Source organism: Abramis brama (assembly GCF_963993115.1).
Source record: "Abramis brama genome assembly, chromosome: 5".
Lineage (NCBI taxonomy): Eukaryota > Metazoa > Chordata > Actinopteri > Cypriniformes > Leuciscidae > Abramis > Abramis brama.
Genome location: NC_139967.1, coordinates 10387711 through 10410440, shown reverse-complemented (window position 1 = coordinate 10410440; position 22730 = coordinate 10387711). Strand labels below are relative to the sequence as shown.

Here is a 22730-nt window from a genome sequence, read left to right as displayed (position 1 = left end):
AACAGTTGCGTCAAATATAAATGCCTCGTCTGTTTGGGGAGGTGTGCGCGCAGTCAGCGGAGGCTCGCGCTGCGGTGCCAGGCGAAAGTATAAACAAGGCTTAAGTCAGCGGTTGTTTTACAGACATTATATGTAAACTATAGGCTATTTGATTGGACAGATATACCCCTCTCCCTCCCCTAGACACCATTTACTACACAATAGGCTCGCACATGGTGCATTTTAAATTAATAAATAATAATGAATAAAAATATTGTTTGTTTTTTTTCTCTGATTTTGAAAACTCTTCGCGATCGACTTAAAATGCTTCCAAGATCGACTTGTCGACCGCGATCGACGGGTTGGTGACTCCTGCTCTAATTCTTGTGATGTACATTAAGAAATCCGGACAGGAGCGGGTTTGTTCACGCATGTTGGCCCACTGATGTCTCAGACAGCAGTAAAAACAAAATGAGCGTGGAAATGCATTTAATGAATTTAGCCTCTTAATGAAAGATGTTCTTTGTGCCTTTCAAAATCATCTGACAGTAATACTGCGCTGAGGCTTGAGAAATCATCCCAATGACCTCCAGCAAGAAAAGTATTTTAAGTGTTGAGAACAACCATCGACGTGACTGATATTGGTCAGCCTTGTTTTGGGGAGCCACATGGTCTTTCACCACGCGGGCAAAAATGGTTAAACACAATTACATGCCTCGCTCACCAGCTCTCTCATTCCAACACAACATACAGGAAATTCTGAAGCACATGAGCTGTTCTTTTTATAGAATGTTTGTGTTTACCAAACACATTTAACCAAAAAGCAACCCATATTAAACCCAAAAGGTACGCAATTGACAATTAAGCACTTATTTTAACATAGTACACTTCTGTTAAAAATTGACACACCTCTCTCTCTCTCTCTCTCTCTCTCTATACAGTGAGGAAAATAAGTATTTGAACACCCTGCTATTTTGCAAGTTCTCCCACTTAGAAATCATGGAGGGGTCTGAATTTGTCATCGTAGGTGCATGTCCACTGTGAGAGACATAATCAATCAGACATATATTGTGATTTCTGGATTTTTTTTTTTTAGATTATGTCTCTCACAGTGGACATGCACCTACGATGACAAATTCAGACCCCTCCATGATTTCTAAGTGGGAGAACTTGCAAAATAGCAGGGTGTTCAAATACTTATTTTCCTCACTGTATATATATAGAAGTTTTGGTAAACGATTATGCCTTTTAATCTGTGGCATAACACCAGGTTACAAAATTACCATCTTTAATCATATTAATGGAATATTTGTGCTGAACAGTAATGGGAAAGCTAAAACAATATCTTGTCAAACTACAAGTTACTTATAACTGAAAGTATATCAACTACAGATAAGATACCCATTTAAAAAGCCATCTAAGGCGGCAATATATTCAAATACACAATATCTACAAATAAATAACTCTCAGATGAGACCTCAGATCGTTTAATTGCATCATACCTAAATTTACAATAAAAACAAACTAGAAAACTATTTATATAACCAAGTCATAAACAGAGATGAACAGCAATGTTTTGCTAAATAATTAGATACTAGGGTTTGAACGATAAATTTTATGAAGTCGATAGTTATGTGAACTATCTGTGCATCTCTGCATCACAATATGCATCTATTTGCCATTCTAACTGATGGAAACGGAGCGTAAAAGTGGACTTCAAAGATTTCTTATCCTGTGGGACAGCATTAGTATTACAACCAATGTAAATCTATGGGATTTTTTTTAGGAGCTTTGTTTGTAATTTATAAGCAAACTAAGTCTGATCAGTTAGAAAAGATATAGCACACTAAGTCTGAACAGTCTAAAGGCCTTTTGTCTGTTGTTTACTGCATGGCGGTCATGTTGTTAATGTCAAAACCACATGATCAGTGGCTAGTCGACGTCAAGCTTAAAGCGTAATTGCAGAGCATTAAAGTCTCTGCAACCCCTATTAGATACAAGAATTTTTCTTTCTTTTGAAGTTTTCTTTCAAACTTTTTCATTTACATGAACCGGCTAAACAAATCAATTCACTAAAATGAATCAAATGTAAAATGCGACATATGAATGTTTGATTGGTGTCTGAGTTTACACGCCAGGTATTTTTGATAGCTCTTAAAAAAATGTGACAAGTGTTCTTTGTTCACGATGCATAGCAAGCAGAGGTGACAATTTTACTCAGAACATTAAACCTTTTCACACCCTTGCAAACAAAGCCATAGGAAGTGGTTTGCACTGTGGTTCAGCCTTCTCCTTTGCAAAACTAAAAGAGCACTAATCAGCTGTATACACACCCGATCTGTGCGATGGAGAACCATTTCTGTGGTTTTCAAGGTGCGTCTGTGTAGCAGGAATGAGTCAGATTGAGACCAACCGTGCGGGCTGACTTTAACCAGTGGTTTATCTCACCTGAAACTTGCAAGTTAGGCGTTATAAAGAAAGGAAATCTAAATCTGAATGTAGGTTGTATTACCTCACAGATTCACACTTTATCATGCCCCTTTTCTTGCTAAATGAGTGCGTTTTACGAGTGAATAACCTTTATGACTCTTCTTCTCTAGTCTATCAGGGAAAAAACAGTCACACTTGCAAGCCGTTTCAAAAGTATTAGACAAATTCCTCGAATACAATTCAGTTCTGTGAACCTGGACGTCAACGGGAGACATCATGAGGGCCCTTTCACATGATTTGCATTAGTGCAGCCCAATACATTGAACTTTTTGGATTGAGGTGTCAGCAGCCCCACCACAATGCACGCCAGTAAAGTGTTTTCAAACTATTTAAAAGTTCAAACTATTTCAACTTTGACCCCTCTCTGAATTTTCAAAGTGCATGCAATAATACCCATATGCACTATCTTTGCACCCATTTGCGATTTCCAAACATTTTGTCTGATTAATGACATTGTAACACACATATATATTTATTTGTAAAACTTTCTCATCTATTTTCTTGCCATCATCACGGATTGTTTGCTATATTTTCCTTCAACTGCTTTTTTTCAGCAATATATTTCAGTGTTTTGTCCCTCTGGTCTAAGCTCAAATACATGTTTTTGTTGAGTACTTCCCGCTTTCTTCCTAGAAACCTTGTAAAATTGTAAAAACACTGACTGCACCATCATGATAAATGAATTCCATCAGCTGTGGAGCGAAAGCCACAATTACAGGTTGTTGTAGCTGTAGAAGAATAGGTGCTGTGGCTGAGGAGCACTGAAGCATGGTTGAGAAGAGCTAACGGGAGCTTCTTAAATAATTGCACCTTCCATTTCTCCTCCACCGTGGGCACGCATCAACTTGAAATTTTGTAATTATAGTAATTGTGAGCTCAACGAAGCAGCCCTCTAATACTCTCCTCACAGGAGTAAATACATGGTACGCCATTCCAAGTGGAGCCAGCCAAACACATCCTCGGCCAAAGCCACAATTTGAGAGCTCTATAGCTAATGGTGGAGCTAACAAGCACTAATGCCACATTGTCTGAAAGAGAAGAATTGTCACCCCTGCTAGAGTGGCTGCCTACTGCGATATTGAGTGTACTAGCGCACATGCCTGGTGTTCAAAATGACTGCTGCCATTTTGAGGCTGAAAGAATGTCAGCATGCAGGGATCAAAGAGGACGATTGCGATGAAATGTGGGGGAATTTGTGGCACAAAAATATCAGTCACCTAAGATGACACAAAATGGAAGACTTATTCTCACATACACACGCCTAGGCAGTTTCAGAGCGTAGAGAATGAAAGATGGATCAGTTACAGTCGGTGAATGTTAATTAAGGTGGCAATGCGATAACGCGTTATTACTTTCTTTCACGATAGCCGTGCAAATTTATGAGACTTGAGTTCTGAAACAATGAAGCGTGGCACGGCATGTCAGTTCCCTCCACTCACCTCCCTTTGTCAGAATGATGGGGCAAATTAATTTCCCTTCAATATTTCCTCCTGACTGTGTCAGAAATGAGGCCTTGACCAATGAGCCTGCACCTTCCCTCCCTCCATTTTATATTCAGGTTATGCTGTGAATCTTAGATTTAAAATGGAGGCACAGAGATCTTTATCTGCATATGACATTACGGCAACCAAGAACAGAAATAACTTGAATAGAGTCTAGGTATCTCTGTCTAGCATCTTTTTCGATTTGGAGAAGTGAGGCCTGTGAATAAGAGAAGTGCAACTATAAATTTAAAAATGCTTGTCTAAAAACAGCATACATTGCAGGTTTACACACTGTCCTATGTATTTTCTTGAAAATACTGATCTTGCACTACACTTTTTTTTCCCAATCAAATACCCTCAAAAAAGAAAATGTAGCAAATTCTAGCTGCAATATAACTTGACAGACAGACAGACTTTTTGCGCACCAAAAAAACAAGTGAATATATATATATGGAAAAAAATATTTTCAACCTTCATTCTGACCCTCTTCGGAGATGATACATTTTTAAGGGGCGGCTCCTTTAAGGTGTGTCTGTAAATGACCACCGTTATGATTGGCTAGCGTCATTGCATATCAACACCCCCTCGCTATAGCATGCGAGTATATGTTTTGAAAACATTATCCATATAAAACTGTCACAGAAAAGCATTATGATCATTTACTTACAGTTTGCAGTGGAGCTGCTGTCAGATCCAATACAGTTGGCTGCTTCATCTTTTAACAAAAGTTTATTTGCGAACTCTCCATTACACAGTGCCTTGTTTACAACAATCTGCAGTCAAATGCTCCGAACAAACATATAATCCTCTGACGTGATCCGGGACGGCATTAAAAAGCAAATGTTTCTGATGCTGGGATGTGGGATCTTTCTCAAGTTTGTACAGAGACACAAAGGAGCCGTTTAAACAGGACATGTCAAAGCGAACATTCCTTTACTCTTCTTTGTCTGTGTTGTCAGCAGACTCAAGTGTCAGGAATACCTCAGGAATTGAACAGGCATCTGTACTGTATTCAGTGTAGACAGCATCAGTGATTATAATGGCTTCCATTGGCTTTTGACGTGACTCATCCACTGTAGGCAAGTGTCAGGAGTTAAGTGACTGAATGCCAATGGGCGGGGCCTATAATGCAATGATGCATAACTATTAATTGATGTTTTGCTCTGGAGGCAGTCATATGCAAATATATCTGCCCGTGTGACATCACAGAGACCACAATATTCAAACAAACCATTTTTGGAGCTTGATTAAATAAATGCTTTGTTTATGATGAGGAGGACGTTTTAAGCTATGAAACTTGCAGGATGTTTTAATGGTACAAAGACCTATTGTATGTCAAAAGCTAAAGGAAAATGTGATTTCTCATGCCATGACCCCTTTAAATGTTCCAGACATTCACTAGGAGTGAAAGTAAGAGCTGAAAAGATTTCTCAAATTTCACAGTAGAAGTGGCCAGCACTGAGCTGGGCCATAGATCTAGGTTAATGGATGAGGGGAAAGCGCTAAGCGCTAATACAAGAGATGCTTAAGACAATCCATGCCTCAAGATCTAGCCAAATCCAAAACCAGGACTTCAAAGCGCAAGTCCTGACCCTGACAAATGCAGCAGATCTACAAGGTTTTAACTCTGTTTAGACAACTATCTCCCAGGCCGCACCCTTAATCTTTCTCTACAGAAACATACAACAGCTATTATGAGATGAACTGGGTGCCATGGAATGTTACAACAGACAGACTGCCTAAAAAAACTTGAGACTGGTCCATTGCCTTTATTAATATATCTGACTGTTTGAACTGCTTCAAAAGCTCAACAGACCATATGTTGGAAGCCTAAAGTTGAGATGGACTATAATCCAACCAATTCAGACTACATTTCTGGAACGGTCTATTCCAGCGCACATTTCTAGCTACATATTTGTATGGAAATAAATAGGCAAGCATTATTACAATCGGCTAGCAACATCAACAGAATGAAGGCTGTATTTAATGAACTTCACAGAGGGAATGCAAAAGAACTGAAGCATAGAGCCAAAAGGCTAAGCCCATAAATCTGTCTTCCAGGAAAGATCTGCCAAAACGCTCATCCAAAACAGATAAGATTCACAAGGGAGGGTATGAAGGCAGATCGCATCAGACTGTGGGAGCAGGAACTGTTCAAACTCATCTCATATGTCAATAAAAACAGGTGTCAACCAGACTGGCTAAAATGCTAAGGGCTTGGCAAATTCTAGAAGAGATCAAGGAAAGATCAGTTATCACTAGCATGCTAATGCTGTGAATGCTGACATAACCAAGCATCTACTCCGTGTTTTTGTTTTTGTGAGTCAAAACTGGGGCAGATTGAATTATGACACATTATGACAAATATAAAGTTTTAAAAAAGAACGCATTTGCATTCAGAGTCAACATGCTGCAACATAAATTAACATAACAATGAAGTACAAACATATTTTTTTTAGTATCCAATACAATGAGTGGCATATTTAAAGAAATAGTTCACACAAAAGTTAAAGTTCTGTCATTTACTCACCCATATGTCGTTCCCAAACCTGCATGACCATCACATATAGACCAAGCGTGAATGCTTCCATCTCTATTCATTCATTTTCAGAATTGCATGGAAAAGAACGACCAGCACTGAATTTTAAAAAGTACAGTTTTGGAATAATATGAGGGAGACGAGGCAGACTAGGTAGACTAGGGGGGATTTACCTTGTAAATCACATAAACATTAGCATCGACTCCAGGTCTCTATGAGGATATGAGGATCAATCTTAAGGCGATTCAACGATCAGTGCAAGTGGGTTTGCTAACATGATTTTAGTCTGAGTCTCAGACTTTCTGTCAGACCACATATATATCATAATCAGTTTAGTCCTGATTAATTTTAAAGTGCACTCTTTCCCAACTTGAACTTGGACATTTTTCAAGCTAATGAAACACATCTGGTAAAATCTTCACTCCAGAAACCAACCCACATCCAAATAAAACGGTAGTATTCCTTGTCTGGAAAAATGGTAATAGTGTAATCTTATAAATATTCATACAAGAATACCCACTGATAACTCAAATTCTGTGAACTGAATCTGGGGCTCAATATCAGATCACTCTCATCCAGGGCAACTCTTGCAAATTATTACATTTTAATATTCTCCGCCTGAGTCTAACATGACTCAAACAAAATGAATATCCCACACATCAAAGTACAAACAATCTTGAGTAAGTGAATGAGCAAGTGAACTACTTAAAATACTACATTTACATTTATGCAATTTGAACATTTTGTTATCCAAAGCGTCTTCCAATACATTCAAAGTACTGCATGCATTTGAACAGCTTTGTGTGTTGTGTTCCCTAGTATTAAAATCCATGACCTTGGTGTCACTAGTGCCATGCTCTAAAAACCAGTTGAGATACTGAACTTATACTACACAATGGGAATTTTCCTTGACACTGTCATCTAAAACCCTGTAAAACCACTTTATGCGAATCTCTATGGACCTTTGTCAGGATAGACATGATATTTCATTTTTCATTAATGAAAATGAGACTACGAGGAATAGTTGAACAATCTGTTCAGTGGGTTGTAATGTAGCGTACCTTGATGCCAATCACTTAGCTGACACATAACTGGAAATCCGACTTTGTCAAATATCTCTAGAATTCAATCTATGCTCACGTTCGCAAAACTTCAAAAACATACTAATGAACATAGCGGCAGTAAATACCAATAACTATTCACTATTCTTTTTCACACAAATTATAATTACGGGGACAGATTATTGATTAATAAAGACTTCATTTTGTGCAGTTTCTTGCACAGTACTATGTTATGACTTATGTTATGATTGTTAAACTAATGCAATTTAAGATTTGGATCACATAACCAGGTTTATATGTGGCTTTTCTGAAATACTAAACTTTATCTGTAGAAGAAAGTTAAATGGCATGGTTTGCTTCAGCAAATGTTTTTTTTTTTGTTTTTTTTATCTCACGTTTGCTTTTGTTGACGGAGTTAGCGTTTTTGCGTTTTGTAGTTTAGGTGGTATGCTATTTTAAAACACGATAGAGCATTAACAAATCACACAATCTGCTGCGTGGAGACGCAGTTCTGATGTCTGTATCGAATAATCTAACTGTGATGGGCAAACTCTATGACGACTATGACAAAAAAACAAAACAAAAAAACAGGTAAGCTTGAGCATTCTGTCCTTTTTAGGGTCACATCTTGTGATATCAGGTCCCGTTTTTGGTTTGTTTACATGTCTTTGGTCTGTGTTGCGTTCATATTTCATTCGAACAGCACCAGAGATCGTTTGGAAGCGGCCCGAGGCCCATCTTATCAGCGGTCTCGGTCCACTTGTTTGGTACGGCAGTGTTCACACGTTTAAATGAACCGCACTAACAGAGCAATCGCACCAGAGTTCGTTTTAATCGAACCAAACATGACAAGAGTGAACACACCCTAAAAGATTGAAAAAGAAAACATGATCACACTAGATGACCAATAACACACTGCCTGAATTCAAAGAAAACTTTCAGTTACAATTGTCACTTGTCTGAATATCAATACAGTGTTTTTAGAGAATGTTCAACAAAAAAAAAAATTGAAGGGGGGAGGGGACTGGAAAAAAACACAATTATAAAGCTTCATTTCTTTAGAGAACCATAAAGTTCTCTCCCTATAGAGCGTCTGAGCGCAAATCAATTTCTTTCAGTCGATTACAAGCACCGAGGTTCTAACCTTCATTTGTGAGTCTAATACTCCGACAGTTATGTAGAACACATACCAATTAAGCAATTCTGCTCAAATAAGAGGGCTGTGAACTGACGTGATTATGGAGGCCAAGCCCCAGGGGACTCTGGGTTATCGGCTCAGGAGCAGAAAAGTGAGCAAGAGAGAAAGAGAGAGAGCAAGGGGAGCATGAATAGGGAATAAGAAGAGAGGGAGGAGGAGAGGAAAAGTCATTTATTAAGTCTAATACTGTGCGAAACGTTCCCGTGGTAATGAGAAGGGCAGATTGTGGTAATGTTGGGAGCTGAGCAGAAAAGGTCAATCTATATCTGTTTCTGCCCAGTGCCCACAGGAGCCATGTTGATGAGCAAAACGTGCATGCTCACCCATAACATCCCTTAGACTTTCAATTAGACAAAGATTTAGGGTCTACTTGTTTGCTTCCATGTGCTTGTATCCACCTTTTTTTTTAACATAAGAGCAGGTGCAGCTATTTTTAACCTGCAAGTCTTCTAATGTCAATAACCCTCTCCAGGTATTTTACACTTCCATGGTGCAATCAGAAATTTACATTTGTAGTTCTTGCAGTTTTTATACAGCATATGCTATCAAACAGAAGAACAACATACTTGCATAAACCCCTGCATGAAATATGCACACTTCAGCTGCATTTGTATCTAGTAAGCAGATTCTACATTGCAATTCAAAACACTAGAAGCCCAATGCATATGAGAGAATGACAAGACAATGACTTTTTTTCTTCTTTTTTTTCAAATAAATTGCCGAAGCACCAAAAAACACCCCAGCACACAGGGTGAATGCTACTCCTACCTTTCTTTCAATCTCAGTCTACATGTACAAAGACAGAAATGTATAGTAATTCCTGACAGTGCATGACAAAATGCGCAATGTACACCTTGGGCTTGCTACTGTATGTGTTTCTATGGCAACATTGCCAATGCTATGGCAATCCATGCATTGTAGTGTCCTTATAGGTGGGATGCCAGCAGTGTTGCTCATACAGATCTGCTAAGCTCTGCTGTCCTTATGTTAAAGGGGTCATATAATGCCATTTTTGTACAGCTAATATGATTCTTTAGGGTCTAAATTAAAAGTTTGTAATATACTTTAATTAAAAATACTTAATTAAATAATTAAAAGAAAACACTCATTTTACCTGGTCAAAAACAGCTCTGTTTTCAGCACGCCGTTTAAGTGCATGTGTCTTTAAATGATAATGAGCTTTCACCCCGCCCCTCTGTTCTGTGCGTACACGTAACACAATAACACAATAACCATAACGCGTTGTTCATTATAAACGTGGGATTATGAATTATATTGAGAACATCGTACATAGAAAACATGCCGTAATATTCCCTGAGTGTAAACAGCCGCATTCATCGTGAAGCGTGCAGCAAGCAATTTGCAAAGATTAATATAAATATTAATATTAAGGTTAATAAAACGTTACACTCACTTCTTATTCTGGAGGTGCAGCAGGAACACGAATAGTTGGTACCGATCCTTTTTTCAGGAGCAGCTTCTTAGCAAAACCAGCTTTATATTGACCTCGTTTGTAAAGCAGTCTGGTGTGTGAAATGATTCGCGCAAACATGAAAGCATTGACGTTGATCGTGGGGAATATTCCCTTCGAAAACAAACTCAGACACTGCGTCTTCAGCGGTTCGGATTTAGGAACATCAAAATGACTGCTGTGTTCGTTATTACACCCAAGAACAGAACACCACAATCGCTTAGACGCCATTCTGCTCATAGACAGTGCTCCAGCGTATCAACAATGACCGCGCCTGTCTGCGCAGACTATGATTGACAGCTCGCTCACGAACGAGGGTGGGTCTGTGTTGAAACGCTGCTGTCAATCAACAATCGTGGGAGGGGCGTCGATTTTGTGACATCACAAAATCGAACGGCTTGATTTGAGATGGGGGAAAACATATAAGAAGATTAAAAAAAAAAACACTGGATGGATTTTTATCATTTTATGATGGTTGTGTACAGGCACTGCCAACACACATTTCAGTACAATCAACTTGTAAAAGTGCATGTACCATTATATGACCCCTTTAACATTTATAAACAATCAAAAATAGATGAAAACAACGGTGGTTGAGAGAGCTCAACGCACAGCAACTGAAGAAAACACATGCAAATTGAAAAAACACTAGCAAATTAAGAAAACATCAGTTCGACAACATGTGCTGCAAATAATCACAACGCAACCAAATACAGAATCGCGCTGCACAAAGAAAATGCATGCAAATAGCACGTGCAAAACTGTCACACAGATTGGCTACAATGCATAGCAACTGCAGTGAAGAATACAAATACATACACACATATCTTATGCTATGTAAATCTATGTTGATTTAAGAATGTTTATATATTTGTACTGAAAAGCAAGACAAAAATACTGAGGAATCACTTTTTGCAGTGCAGCCTTAATGTACTGAGTCCTATTTCCTATTGGCTAGTTTAACTTTTGTTCTCATTTATTTATATCCATGTGTCTGCCATGTGAAGCCAAACTTGTAAAGCCTAGAATGTCCTTCCATCAAACGCTGATACATTTTAAAGCGCTGCTCGTAAAATTTGGGATAATGATCACGTTGTAAAATTTTACTAGTGATGTTATGTGTAGAACATTCCATTTTCGCTATGCCTACATCAGAAGAACTGATTTCTGCTCCTGGACATCTATATTCCAGTTATTCACAGTTTAGTTCTAGCTCAAGTCAAACTCTCCTAAATCAGCAAATCAAGAGTCATATTGCATTCAGAAGTTCCAAAAGTAGGAGCTTTGAAGGTTTAAAGGTCATTTTAAACATACTTTGAAGCCAATTTATCAATCCATTTTAGTTTGCAATGTTAATTTCAAATGGACTTTTAAAGCAATTTATATACTGTGTATTTGAGAAATTAATTTTGAGAATTGTGTGTAATGGTCCCTTATGCAGGCATCATTAATAACGTTTGGACGGGACTGTTCAGAATGAAATAATAGCATACTACTTACTGAATACTGAAATATGTAGTGTATACTACCTAGTACCCACTGTTGAAACAGTTAGCATTTTGCAACCAACAGTGGTGTTGTGACCTTATGTTGTGACTGGTGTCCAGATTATATCTTAATACAAAATTGTATTCAGTTTTTTTGTAAAAAAAACCCTTCACTTTTGGCAAAAAAAGATGCAACAAATGTGTCTAATGTGACACTGGAAATAGAAAGAAAATTTAAATGCAATGCATTCGAGGATACTATATGCTATGTTATATGTGGCATATTATGGTATCCATGTATTTTATTAAGAAAATTCAAATGCTGTATATACACTAGTTATTCTAAAATAATAGTATGCTATTCTGAACATAGCCAAGTTCTTTGGGATTACTTGAACATTACAAGCATGTCTGTTTGAGCAGGATTTTAAATAAACTAAGGAGCAGAAGTGAGCACCCTGGACCGAGAAGTCGATGAGGTCACATGTATCTCCCAGCACCTTAGAACAGATGCACATTATCTTATATGGATTCATAACCACCTCCATCCAAGCATCTCTAAAAACAAGCGCGGAAGATGGAGAATGTAAGACGATGGTGGGATATTAAAAGCAAATAACAGAAGTCAAGGGAGAGTGAAAAACAAAGCAGAGCACTAATTAGCCAATTAACGAGCAATTAAACTCCTGGAGCCTAATGGCCTGTTGTCTGGTTCATTAATGGAACCCGTTAGACTGACAACCCAGTTGCAGTAAAGGCTGTACAGCAAGAGACAGGGAATGAGAGCGGTACACAAAGAGACAAAGGCTATGTTCAGAATGGAATACTAGAATATACAGTACTACTAAATACTAGGCCGTATACACCGTTTACATTGACTATTTAAAAAAAATACACTACCACAGAAAAGCATGAAAAAAAAGTGTTATGTTCAACAAAGCTGTATTTGTGTATATACATTTATTTCATATATACATATATATACACACACATACATATATACACACACACCCACACACATATGTATATATATATATGTGTATATATATATGTGTGTATATATATATGTGTGTATATATATATATATATATATATATATATATATATATATATATATATATATATATGTATGTATATATATATGTGTGTGTATATATATATATATATATATATATATATATACACACACATACATACATACATACATACATACATATATATGTATATACACATACATACATACATACATACACACATACATATATATACACACTGTTAATGAATCACACTCCATGTATTAATTCCATTCCTATTTACATTATTCTTTTCATTTACATACTTTTGGTTTATAAAATACACTTTGCAGGGCTTCCAAATCCTAACAGTAAATAGGGAAGGAATGCAAACACACAGTCCATTAAAAGAGCACAGCAGTCCCTAATTAAAGATAGCATATTGCGCTAATACATGTTAATGGAATGTGAGCTAATATTTGATGGTTCCACACTGTCAGGGTCTGTATTTATTAGCCGTAGACGAGTGAAATATCTCTTCATAAAAATGCATGCGAGGCAAGAAAACAAGAACTTGCAGGTTTTGCAATCCGTAAAAATGAGCTATGCTTAAACATGCCTTTTCAACTTTCAGCTTTATTAGCTTTTGACTAATTTCCTTGCCTAATTATATCCTCTTTGAGGAAAATTTCAGAGCTATTAATAATGTACTTGGAGTAATTAGCAACATAAATATTTATAATGAACTGGATTAGCCATGCACTGGTGTGTGTGTGTGTGTGTGTGTGTGTGTGTGTGTGTGTGTGTGTGTGTGTGTGTGTGTGTGTGTGTGAGTGTGAGAGACAAGATGAACAGCCTTAAGAATTAGAGGAGCTCCATTTAAGCTATTAAACAATTACACTATGTGTTTTGTTTTGGAGTACAAAAAGTACCAAAAGTACTATAGTATTACCATGTTTTTGGACATGGCACATATTTTGGTAGTTTGGATATGGAGTTCCATTAATAAACCATGATATATGACTTTCAGAACCATGGTATATTTCGAAGTACTTTTTTGTAAGGGTAGTCATTCTGTACCATGGTATATCCCTTAAAAAAGTACCATGGTATAATCATGTTATCAGATGCCAAATAGATCTACAATAGTAAAATTCCACCATATTTTGGATGACTGGTGGCAGGTAAACAACAGGGTAAATTATTTTTCATACCATAGTATATTTCAAAATACCACAGTCTATGGTACATCCCTTAAAACAATAGTGGTGGTACCATGGTACAGTCATGGCATCAGATAGTAATACAGTATTATGGTAATTTGAAATTCATCACATACAAAAAAGTACTAAAGGTACCATGGTATTTTGAAGATGTAACGGTACTACCATAGTGTTCATGGATGACTACATAGAGTATCATGTAAATACTGTGGTACCATGGTATATTCCAAAGAACCATAGTTTTATCTGATTATCCTGTTTATTTATTTTTAAGAAATTGTATTTTATAGTACCATGAAACTGTGGTATCAAATCAATTTAATATTTCTATAAGAATTATAAACGATACAACGTCTTCCAAGAAACAAACAAAAGTCATAATGCAGTCATTCTCTCTTGAAAAGATTTACAACTGTGCTGTGCCATACACAATAAAGTTTCTAGATCGTTAATTTGCGGTAAATCATAACTACACCTGTGTGGTCACAGTTAGCGCCAGTGGTGATTTTACCTGACAAAATCTCATCAGTCATTAGCGTTAAGCTCCGTCCCTGTGCTGAGAGGCTACAGACCTCCGACTGAACTGAGCCAGATGGAGGGCCCATTAAGAATTAATTGACTTGTCAAGCGGTCAGACCGTTCTGTGGTGGAGACAGAAATAATTGCAGATGGGAAGTGAAAAGGGCTGTGACGCCCAGCGGGCGGCCGTGGTCTCACACAGAGCACGTCTTCTACGTGTTCAGCCGAACATGCCTCCTGGCCCGTCTGTCTCGCCCTTCTCTCGTTCACTCTCTCTGACCAGTGCTAATTACAACGCCCTCGGAATGTGCTACACTAAAAGGTCAATGCAAGTGGCAAGCCGAAATTAAATATCAAAGTAATCTCCTTCTAAACCGACACGCACAGCGAGGGAGGGCCGTTACTGCTGTCGAGCCGTGTTAATCTGTTCAAGTCTGAGGTTATCTTGAGTCACGCGGATGATGTTTACTTTGAAGACGCCACCAAAGGGAACAATCGCAAAATCTCCTAGAACATCGCTCTAAGAGTAATAAAAACTTAAGATGATGCATTGCATTGAATGGTATTGAATTGATCACACAAAAGTACGGTCATATTTTCATAACAACGTTGGTAACGTCAAAAGAACAACAGTCTTCATCATTGATCCATTAAAAAATTCTTATATCTCAAATTACCTGTTATTTGATGGGTTCTGAACTATACAAATTAAGTAATACCTTGGAAAATAACCGTCTACACTGCCTTTGATTCATGCAGACCAGATCGAAGACTGTTATTAAACAAGCAGAATTTGATCAGGAACAACAGAACATTTTGTCTAAAAGAGCACAAAAAAAGTTCTGGGACTTTAAGGCAAATACGAACCTGTGGAAATATAAACATAAAGGGCTGTTGCGTAACTTGCATGTTTGGATATGTCTTAAAAGACTCTCATAAATGTGTAACATTTTGCAACCCTGAAAGATAGATGGGGATATTTCACAACTGTATTAACCGACCAAACAAAGAGATAAATGTGCTAAAATAACTCATGACAACTGTGACATTGTGTACTTATTACCCCCTAACCCTACCACTAAACACAGCCCTCACAGAAAACTTACTGCATTAAAAAACAAACAAATAGTATGATTTATAAGCGGTTTTTCTAATGGGAACCAAAAAATTTGCCCATAAGATCAAAAATCCCTGGTATTATTATCCCACAATGTAGGAAATCCCTGAACCACACACACACACACACACACACGTTCAAAAGTTTGGGGTCAGTAAACTAGACCTAAAGCAGACCTCTTCAGAATCTCACCTACAGCTTCTGTCAACTTCCCATTCAAAGTTACTGTATGTTCCAATTAACAGACTTGATGACTGTTGAGAAAGAAAACGCATGTGTATCAGTATATTGGATCTGTGCTTTAGCTCAGCCTAATATTCCTGCTGCTGTCTGTGTTTTTCATTTTAATCAAACAACAAAAGACAAAGAAAAATCACTGACTCACTGCTCTTGACTGAATAACTTTTGTAACTTTAAAAAAGATTAATCTAGATGTTTCATGGTTGGAAAAAATAAATATATTTATGGACACAACAGTAAATTCTTACACAACTGGCAGCTAAGACGGCATTGATGCATTGAAGCAAACAATTTGTATGTCTCTTCTTTTATCTGACACAGCGGGTGAGTCTCAATCAGCTCCCTAGTTCAGCAGTCAGGACACTGACCATTTAAAGGGCTGTCTCAATTCCAAAATCCTACCAGTCCACTGAAACATTCACTTCCTAAATAGTCTCACAATGCACCGTGAAAACCAGGGAGCATCGATGCTCACTATGGTCCTTAACGGGATTTAACTAAACGGAAGTTCTGAAGCACAAAACCTAATTCAAGTGAGCCGACTCGCTATACATAATGACATGAAATGTGATTTTTAAAAATACAAATCATTATTTAATTATGTTTCAGGATAAACATTCATCGCTAGACAGGTAATTAACAATCTAGCTAACAATTATTTATTTATCAAAAAATTCAATTAAAAGTACTTAAGTATTTGTAAATACGCAAAATATTTATCAAAACGTACTTTAAATAACATAAATTATGGTCAAAGATATAAAGATATAATATCGAGTCATTAGTGTCCTAATGTGTAATAAGCAATCTTCCTTACTGTCCTTACCAGTGCGCGTATCCATGTACACGATACACTAACTCACGACCTAGGAAGCTAGAGACTCTAGGGACCCACTTAGTTCAGTTCAAAAAGCTCTCAACCAAATGAGCTGATGATCGGAATCAGGTGTGTTAAATAAGAGAGACATAAAAAACGTGCAGAGCAGTGGGTCCATAGGACCAGGATTGAAAACCACTACTCTACACACATGGAAACAAGTTTATAGATTAGCTAAACAGGTCTAGATAAATAGGGTGTTGAAAAAGTGTTTGGTTTTTTAATCTATAGAATCTATAATAGTGATGAACACAAATCAATGAGAGCGTGCAATAATATCCATGCTTTGCTAAGCACACTGTAATGTCTACTGCTGGGATCTAAGGTACTAGGTTTTGCAAATCAATGTTTTCATACAAGACCGCTTATTATGACAAAATGAAATAAGTGTGAAATTGCAGTGACCAAAAAAGGAAAAACAAGAAACGATAACCTTATTTCATCCTTTTCTCCTAACACTAGCCCCCTCCTGTTTTTGTAGATGCCGTTATTGCTTTTTCCCCCCAAATGAATAGCAAAATGTTAAGATTTGCATTACAATCTGGCAACCCCCTCCTTCTAAAGCGATAACAACCTGTTTCCCCCCCAGCACCGACTCTCATTCAACAGCCAGCTCTGTTTTGTAGAGCTGCAAGGCCCTGCAACAATGTAATTGCGGTTTCCCTCTCCATCATTATGGGGGAAGCTTTTGGCGGCCTGTTTACAAGCTAAATAAATAGCTACACAAAACATCTGGAGCTACAGAAGAGGCCTTGAGTGAGCTCTTCACAGAACCTCAAGAGCGTACGCAAAGAAGCAGCGAGAAAGAGCTCTGGGTGTTGAGGGTTAACCCTTTGAGACAGCATAAAAAAAAACACGACACCACCAAAACCACTTCAATTATCTTAAAAAAAAGGGGGGAAAAGAGGATTAGGGCACTGGAGTTGCATGAGTTTGCTTGAGAAACATTTAGCGCAGGGTCGTAACTATCTGGCTACCATTTTTTTAACCAAGTCTTTTATTATTTTTCCTGCTATTCATGAGAAAATAAATGCTGTTTTTCACTCGCCAAATACACTCCTGGGCAATAAATAAATAAATGGGCCAAGCCAAAAATGGCAAAACATTTAGGTGTCTTTTAATGGTCTTAACCATTTTAATCACAAATCACCAGTCAGGAAAATATCAAGAATTGCACAAATACTGTAGATAAAGTAACTTAGCATGGAATAGCCTTCCCCAACTTGCAGACAGCATTTTACAGGAAGAAGAGTCAGTGTTGTTCTACTCAATGTTAATGGCTTCAAGCAGTTTAAGAGTAGTTGAAAAATGTCTAACAGTTTGAGTTTAATGTGAGACCAAATATTCACTATAGGGTTCTAATCTTTGCTCTGACCAGGCCAAAACATGAGCCTGATGGACTTGTTCTCAAGCCACTTCTTGGTTGTATTTTTGTCAATTTTGGCAGGAGCATTGTCTTGTTGAAAAATAACATCTGATCATTCCTCTTTAGATAACAACTTTTCATGGGAAGAAAGCTAGCAATATTCTCCTGAACTCCAAAGCATTAAATGTCTTTTCACAGTGAAGTAGCTTATCAATACCAGCAGCTAAAAAGGCTTCCCACACAATGACACTCTTCCTCCATTCTTCACTGTGATAGAGATGCCTTTATTAATATATTTCTCAGATGCTTTCTTTTGAAGACACCGCTTTGGAGCATAACCATGCAACTCGTGTTTCATTATGATTCATCACTCCACACACACAACTTCCCATATTCTGCCAAAAACTTTATTCAGTCTTTGATGTTTTTCTGAGACAGCAATGGCTTTTTAAGTAGTGCATTTGCTTAAACTTTGCTAATTTCCTGAACAATAATTTGCGGTTAAGACAATTAAAAGTACATAAAACGGTTTTTTTTGTACATTGCTCCATCATATTGTGCATGGAAGTATGGAAAACTGTCAAGAAACAGCGTGACTAAACATTACAGACCTGATAAGAGATGGAACTTTTCAATAAAGCTGAAAGAATGTCAATAAAAGGGAGCTAGTGTCATGTTACAAGAAATTCTCAGCAAAGAAGCCATAAAAATGGACGCAAAGCCACATATACAAAAGTTTGGCAACTGCAAATCTTTTTTTTTATGTTTATGAAAGTCTTTTATGCTCACAATGCTCCATTTATTTGATCAAAAACACTGTAATAATATTTCACAATATTACTGTTTTTACTATTTAAAATAACTTAAAATTAAGCTTGTGCAGCACTTTGTTCCCTCAAAGCAAAAGGTCCCTTTTTCTCCTTACAGTATGTGATATTGAATAATTTCATTATCAGTTGTGGCTTTAACACTGTCTTGTAAAATTAACATTATGTTCGACATCTTATGGTTGATTATTTGAATATCTGTAAACCACCTGAAAGTTCAAATAAATGCAAATCTTTATATTGCCCACAGTGTCCGGCCTTCATCCTACACCAGTCCCACACCATACAAACAATATAGATACAATTAAAGCTACCAAGATCGTTACTAAATACACCAACATCTCTTTTATTATAAACTTACATTTACTGCCTACTTTCCTAACCAAATCTATATACATATATACTGTACCTTATGCGCCAGAGAAACAAGCACAACCCTTTTTTTGCCTTTTTGCGGTAGTTCTGTATATTTCTATGGCATCGCTGTCGGAAGAGTAATTAGCTGTTGAAGTGGATACTTATTGTAGAGTTTACAAAAGTTATCATGAGAATTGAAATGTTTGAAGCGGATGTCATAACAAATGTCTGTAGACTGGGAAGATTTTTAAAATGAGCAGTTCATTCATAAAACGTAAGATCTTACCTTCATGCTGTGGAAATTTACAAACTGCAAGACAGAACACAACGAATATAATGAGCTTCATTTACATAGGAGACATATTTGCAGTGGAAAAAAATTACATCAGGGTTGGACAAAAATTCTGAATTTAAAAATTGGCTCTTTTATAAAATCATGATTTAGCACTTTACTAGAATTTTAGGAAGAGGATGTACAAAACTGCAATTCAACTAAATTCAACACAGGTAATACATTTTGGGAAATGGTATTGAAAAAAAAAGAAGTGTTCTTCTGTGTCCTGGTCCACCAAAGTTAAATGATTAAATACAAAAAAAATTCTAAACTAAATACAAATTTACACAGGCATTTCAAACATATTCTGAGGCCTACATACCTTCAAATCCAAGGCATTTAAATTTTTGCATTTTTGGCTTTTTGCAAGTCCACATTCAAAGCTTGTCTTGACAAACTTACATTCAAATGGCAATTGTGCTTAGTTTTTGCTTTGAATTCATGAATTTAAAATATATTCTCTCAATTCAACACAACCCGGACCAGTACTAATATGTGTGATTTCTGGTTCCTTTTTTCCGCAAAACTGACTCCTCTGTGTGGAGTCTATTGGAACGAGGTTATCAAAACTTCACACGGTGGCTTAAGTTGCAAATGTGACCATGATAAAAGCCCAGCCAAAACAGTCTTAAAACAGCCCTCAGAAGTTCCCTCACGTCAATATTTATAAAACACAACCTCAGTTTTCTGCTGCTCCATGCCAGCAGCCTTAATGTAATGATATGGTGGAATATTCTAAAATGTTGGCAGATGTGTTCCTTGGAGTTTCAAACCACAAATCTCTCCATCTCAAGTGGAGCAGAAGCCATACAAGCCTCACAGAGAATAGAGGTTGTGTAAATATTGGGAAAACACCAAGACTGAAGGAGCGTAATAACTCCTTTGGTAATATTTCATGTCTTAAGTTCCAACACAAAATAAGCCAAGAGAAATCCAGCAGCCCACATGTCATTTTAACCACATAGGGCTCATCCATACATAAAATATGAGAATCCCTATTCCCACATGACTCCACATTTACCACTCCCATAAATTTAATTTCCCTTAAGAAATACTTTGTTTCTGCTCTTGGGCATTGAGTTGTACTTGAGATATGTTGCTGAGTTACGCTGAAAGTATCAGATGGCATTACATGATATAATGAGAACATAACTAAAAGAAAACATGATAAATTCCACTCGAAACATATTGCCTATTAGGATTCAAGGATGTGTTTTTGGACTTCCTAAGCAGACAGAAGTCACTAATGAGGGGGAAACTCAAGTGTATTTCACCCCAAAGACATTAAAGTCTTGACTTCACAGCAAGTGACCTATTAGACAACAGGCTTCATGACATGTAAATGTGGACAGTCATGTGTAACTCTATGGATTGCATTACATTTTATCAGCATTTTTACTTAATTTCTAGTTTAAGAAATATTTACAATGCACTATATTCCAATTCTGACTTTATTTTTTTCCCCCCATGACTTTCCATGAGTTTTGAAACTTACAGTATGTTTTCTTAGTATTAGCAAACTGTACATTTCCGAACTGGAAAGCCATGAAAATAAAAAATAAAACCTAAACGTAATAGAAAAATTCAATGACATAGGCCACTGAATGTCTTTAATGTGCACACACACAGCTATTTGTTTACATGTATTCATTATATTTGTATGTAGAATTATGGTAAATACTATGAGTGTAGAATAATATATTTTGTAAAAAAAAAAAAAGTATTTTATCTCCACAAAGCTTTGCTCTCATTACCTGTCCTGTATTTTTTAAATCCACCAAATGGTATGATAAAAAGAAAGATAAACTCTTTTTCCTTTAAACCCATTATCATCTCAATAAAAAAAATTAAAAAAATAATAATAATACAAATTATATATATATATATTTATTTATTTATTATTATTATTTTTTTTCATAAAATATGAAATCCACATTTTAGTTTAAGGTAATACATTAGAATCGTGCATGAATTCTTATTACCAATAGATGCTGTAAAAAGTCAGAAGTTCTGAAGTAACTATAATGCTCTTTAAAAAAAGACACGTGTTACTTATTGATTGCATCTTATGTAAACAAACCCTGCGTTAAAGACAAAAGGCTTTGTAAACGGAGCTTGAGAAAGACAGATAATTCACGCTCGAGTCAACCAATGTTTACAATACCATTTCTGGTTACCAGCCAAGAGCTCCCAAGAAATTCTGAAGAAACTGATAAAAAAAAAAAATCCAACGTCACATGTCATAGTTCCTGTACTGAACATTCCAGCCAGGAGCCATTATAATGTTAGAACGGCAAACTCAGAAATATGATAGTGATCTTTCCTCTCCAATCTCACTGGGGTCTTGATGGATTAAACAAGGCAAACGTGATAAAGAGGGAGGAAGGCAGGCAGGATAAGATGAGAGCAGAATTAAGTGCCAGGTGAAAATATGAAACCCATCCCGCAAGCGAAAGAACGATCATCTTTCATGTCTATACCGAAAGGTCAATGGTGTGATCCTGCTGTCCGGGCCAGCAGCCAATCCCTTCACACCTAATGCCACACACACACACACACACACACACACGCACACGCACACACACACGCACGCTGCTACCGCAGAGAGTTACAACAGCTGTTAAGTGTGCATAATGAATGCTGTAAACCCAAGCAGTAAAACCAGGCACGCTGCCCAGGGCGGATGAGAGAGACGACACCAAATCCTAGATCAAATTCTAAACGGAACATTAGAACTGAAGCAGAGGGCATTTAAAGAATCTTAATGAAGTAACAACTGCACAGGGAGTCAAAGCGCTGGCTAGTTCTAATAATAAAATGTTATTTACATTACTCTTATTCCATCCACTTATCACATTCTGGTCAACAGATGCATTCAGCTAAGTACTGATCTGAACTCAGGAAAACATACCTGAATGTGTTCCTCATTCTTTCTTTCAAAAGAGCAAAGTCATAAAGAATTAAACATGAACACATGGTCATCCAAACCAGTGACAATAACATCATTGAATATTTAAAATCTTATCATGCAGTCATTTATGAATATACTCTCTTTACTGGCCTTATTGTGAACAATGTATTGATGCGCATTATACCAAAATGTAAGGATGCATTAAATTGATTAAAAGTAACAGTAAAGACTTTTACA

At 36.9% G+C, this 22730-nt stretch overlaps 1 protein-coding gene across 21 annotated transcripts in view; it reads right to left on the bottom strand.

Moving 5' to 3' along the window:
* fbrsl1 (fibrosin-like 1) overlaps positions 1-22730 on the bottom strand; it is a 300204-nt gene that overhangs the window by 131084 nt on the left and 146390 nt on the right. For 13 of the 21 annotated variants that reach the window (XM_084113435.1, XM_084113437.1, XM_084113449.1 and 10 more), the window contains one exon: positions 19535-19558. The exons of the other annotated variants lie outside the window; for them this stretch is intronic. In XM_084113435.1, the coding sequence (XP_083969561.1) occupies positions 19535-19558 (24 nt within the window). The remainder of the gene's footprint in view (positions 1-19534; positions 19559-22730) is intronic. 21 annotated transcript variants of the gene reach the window in all.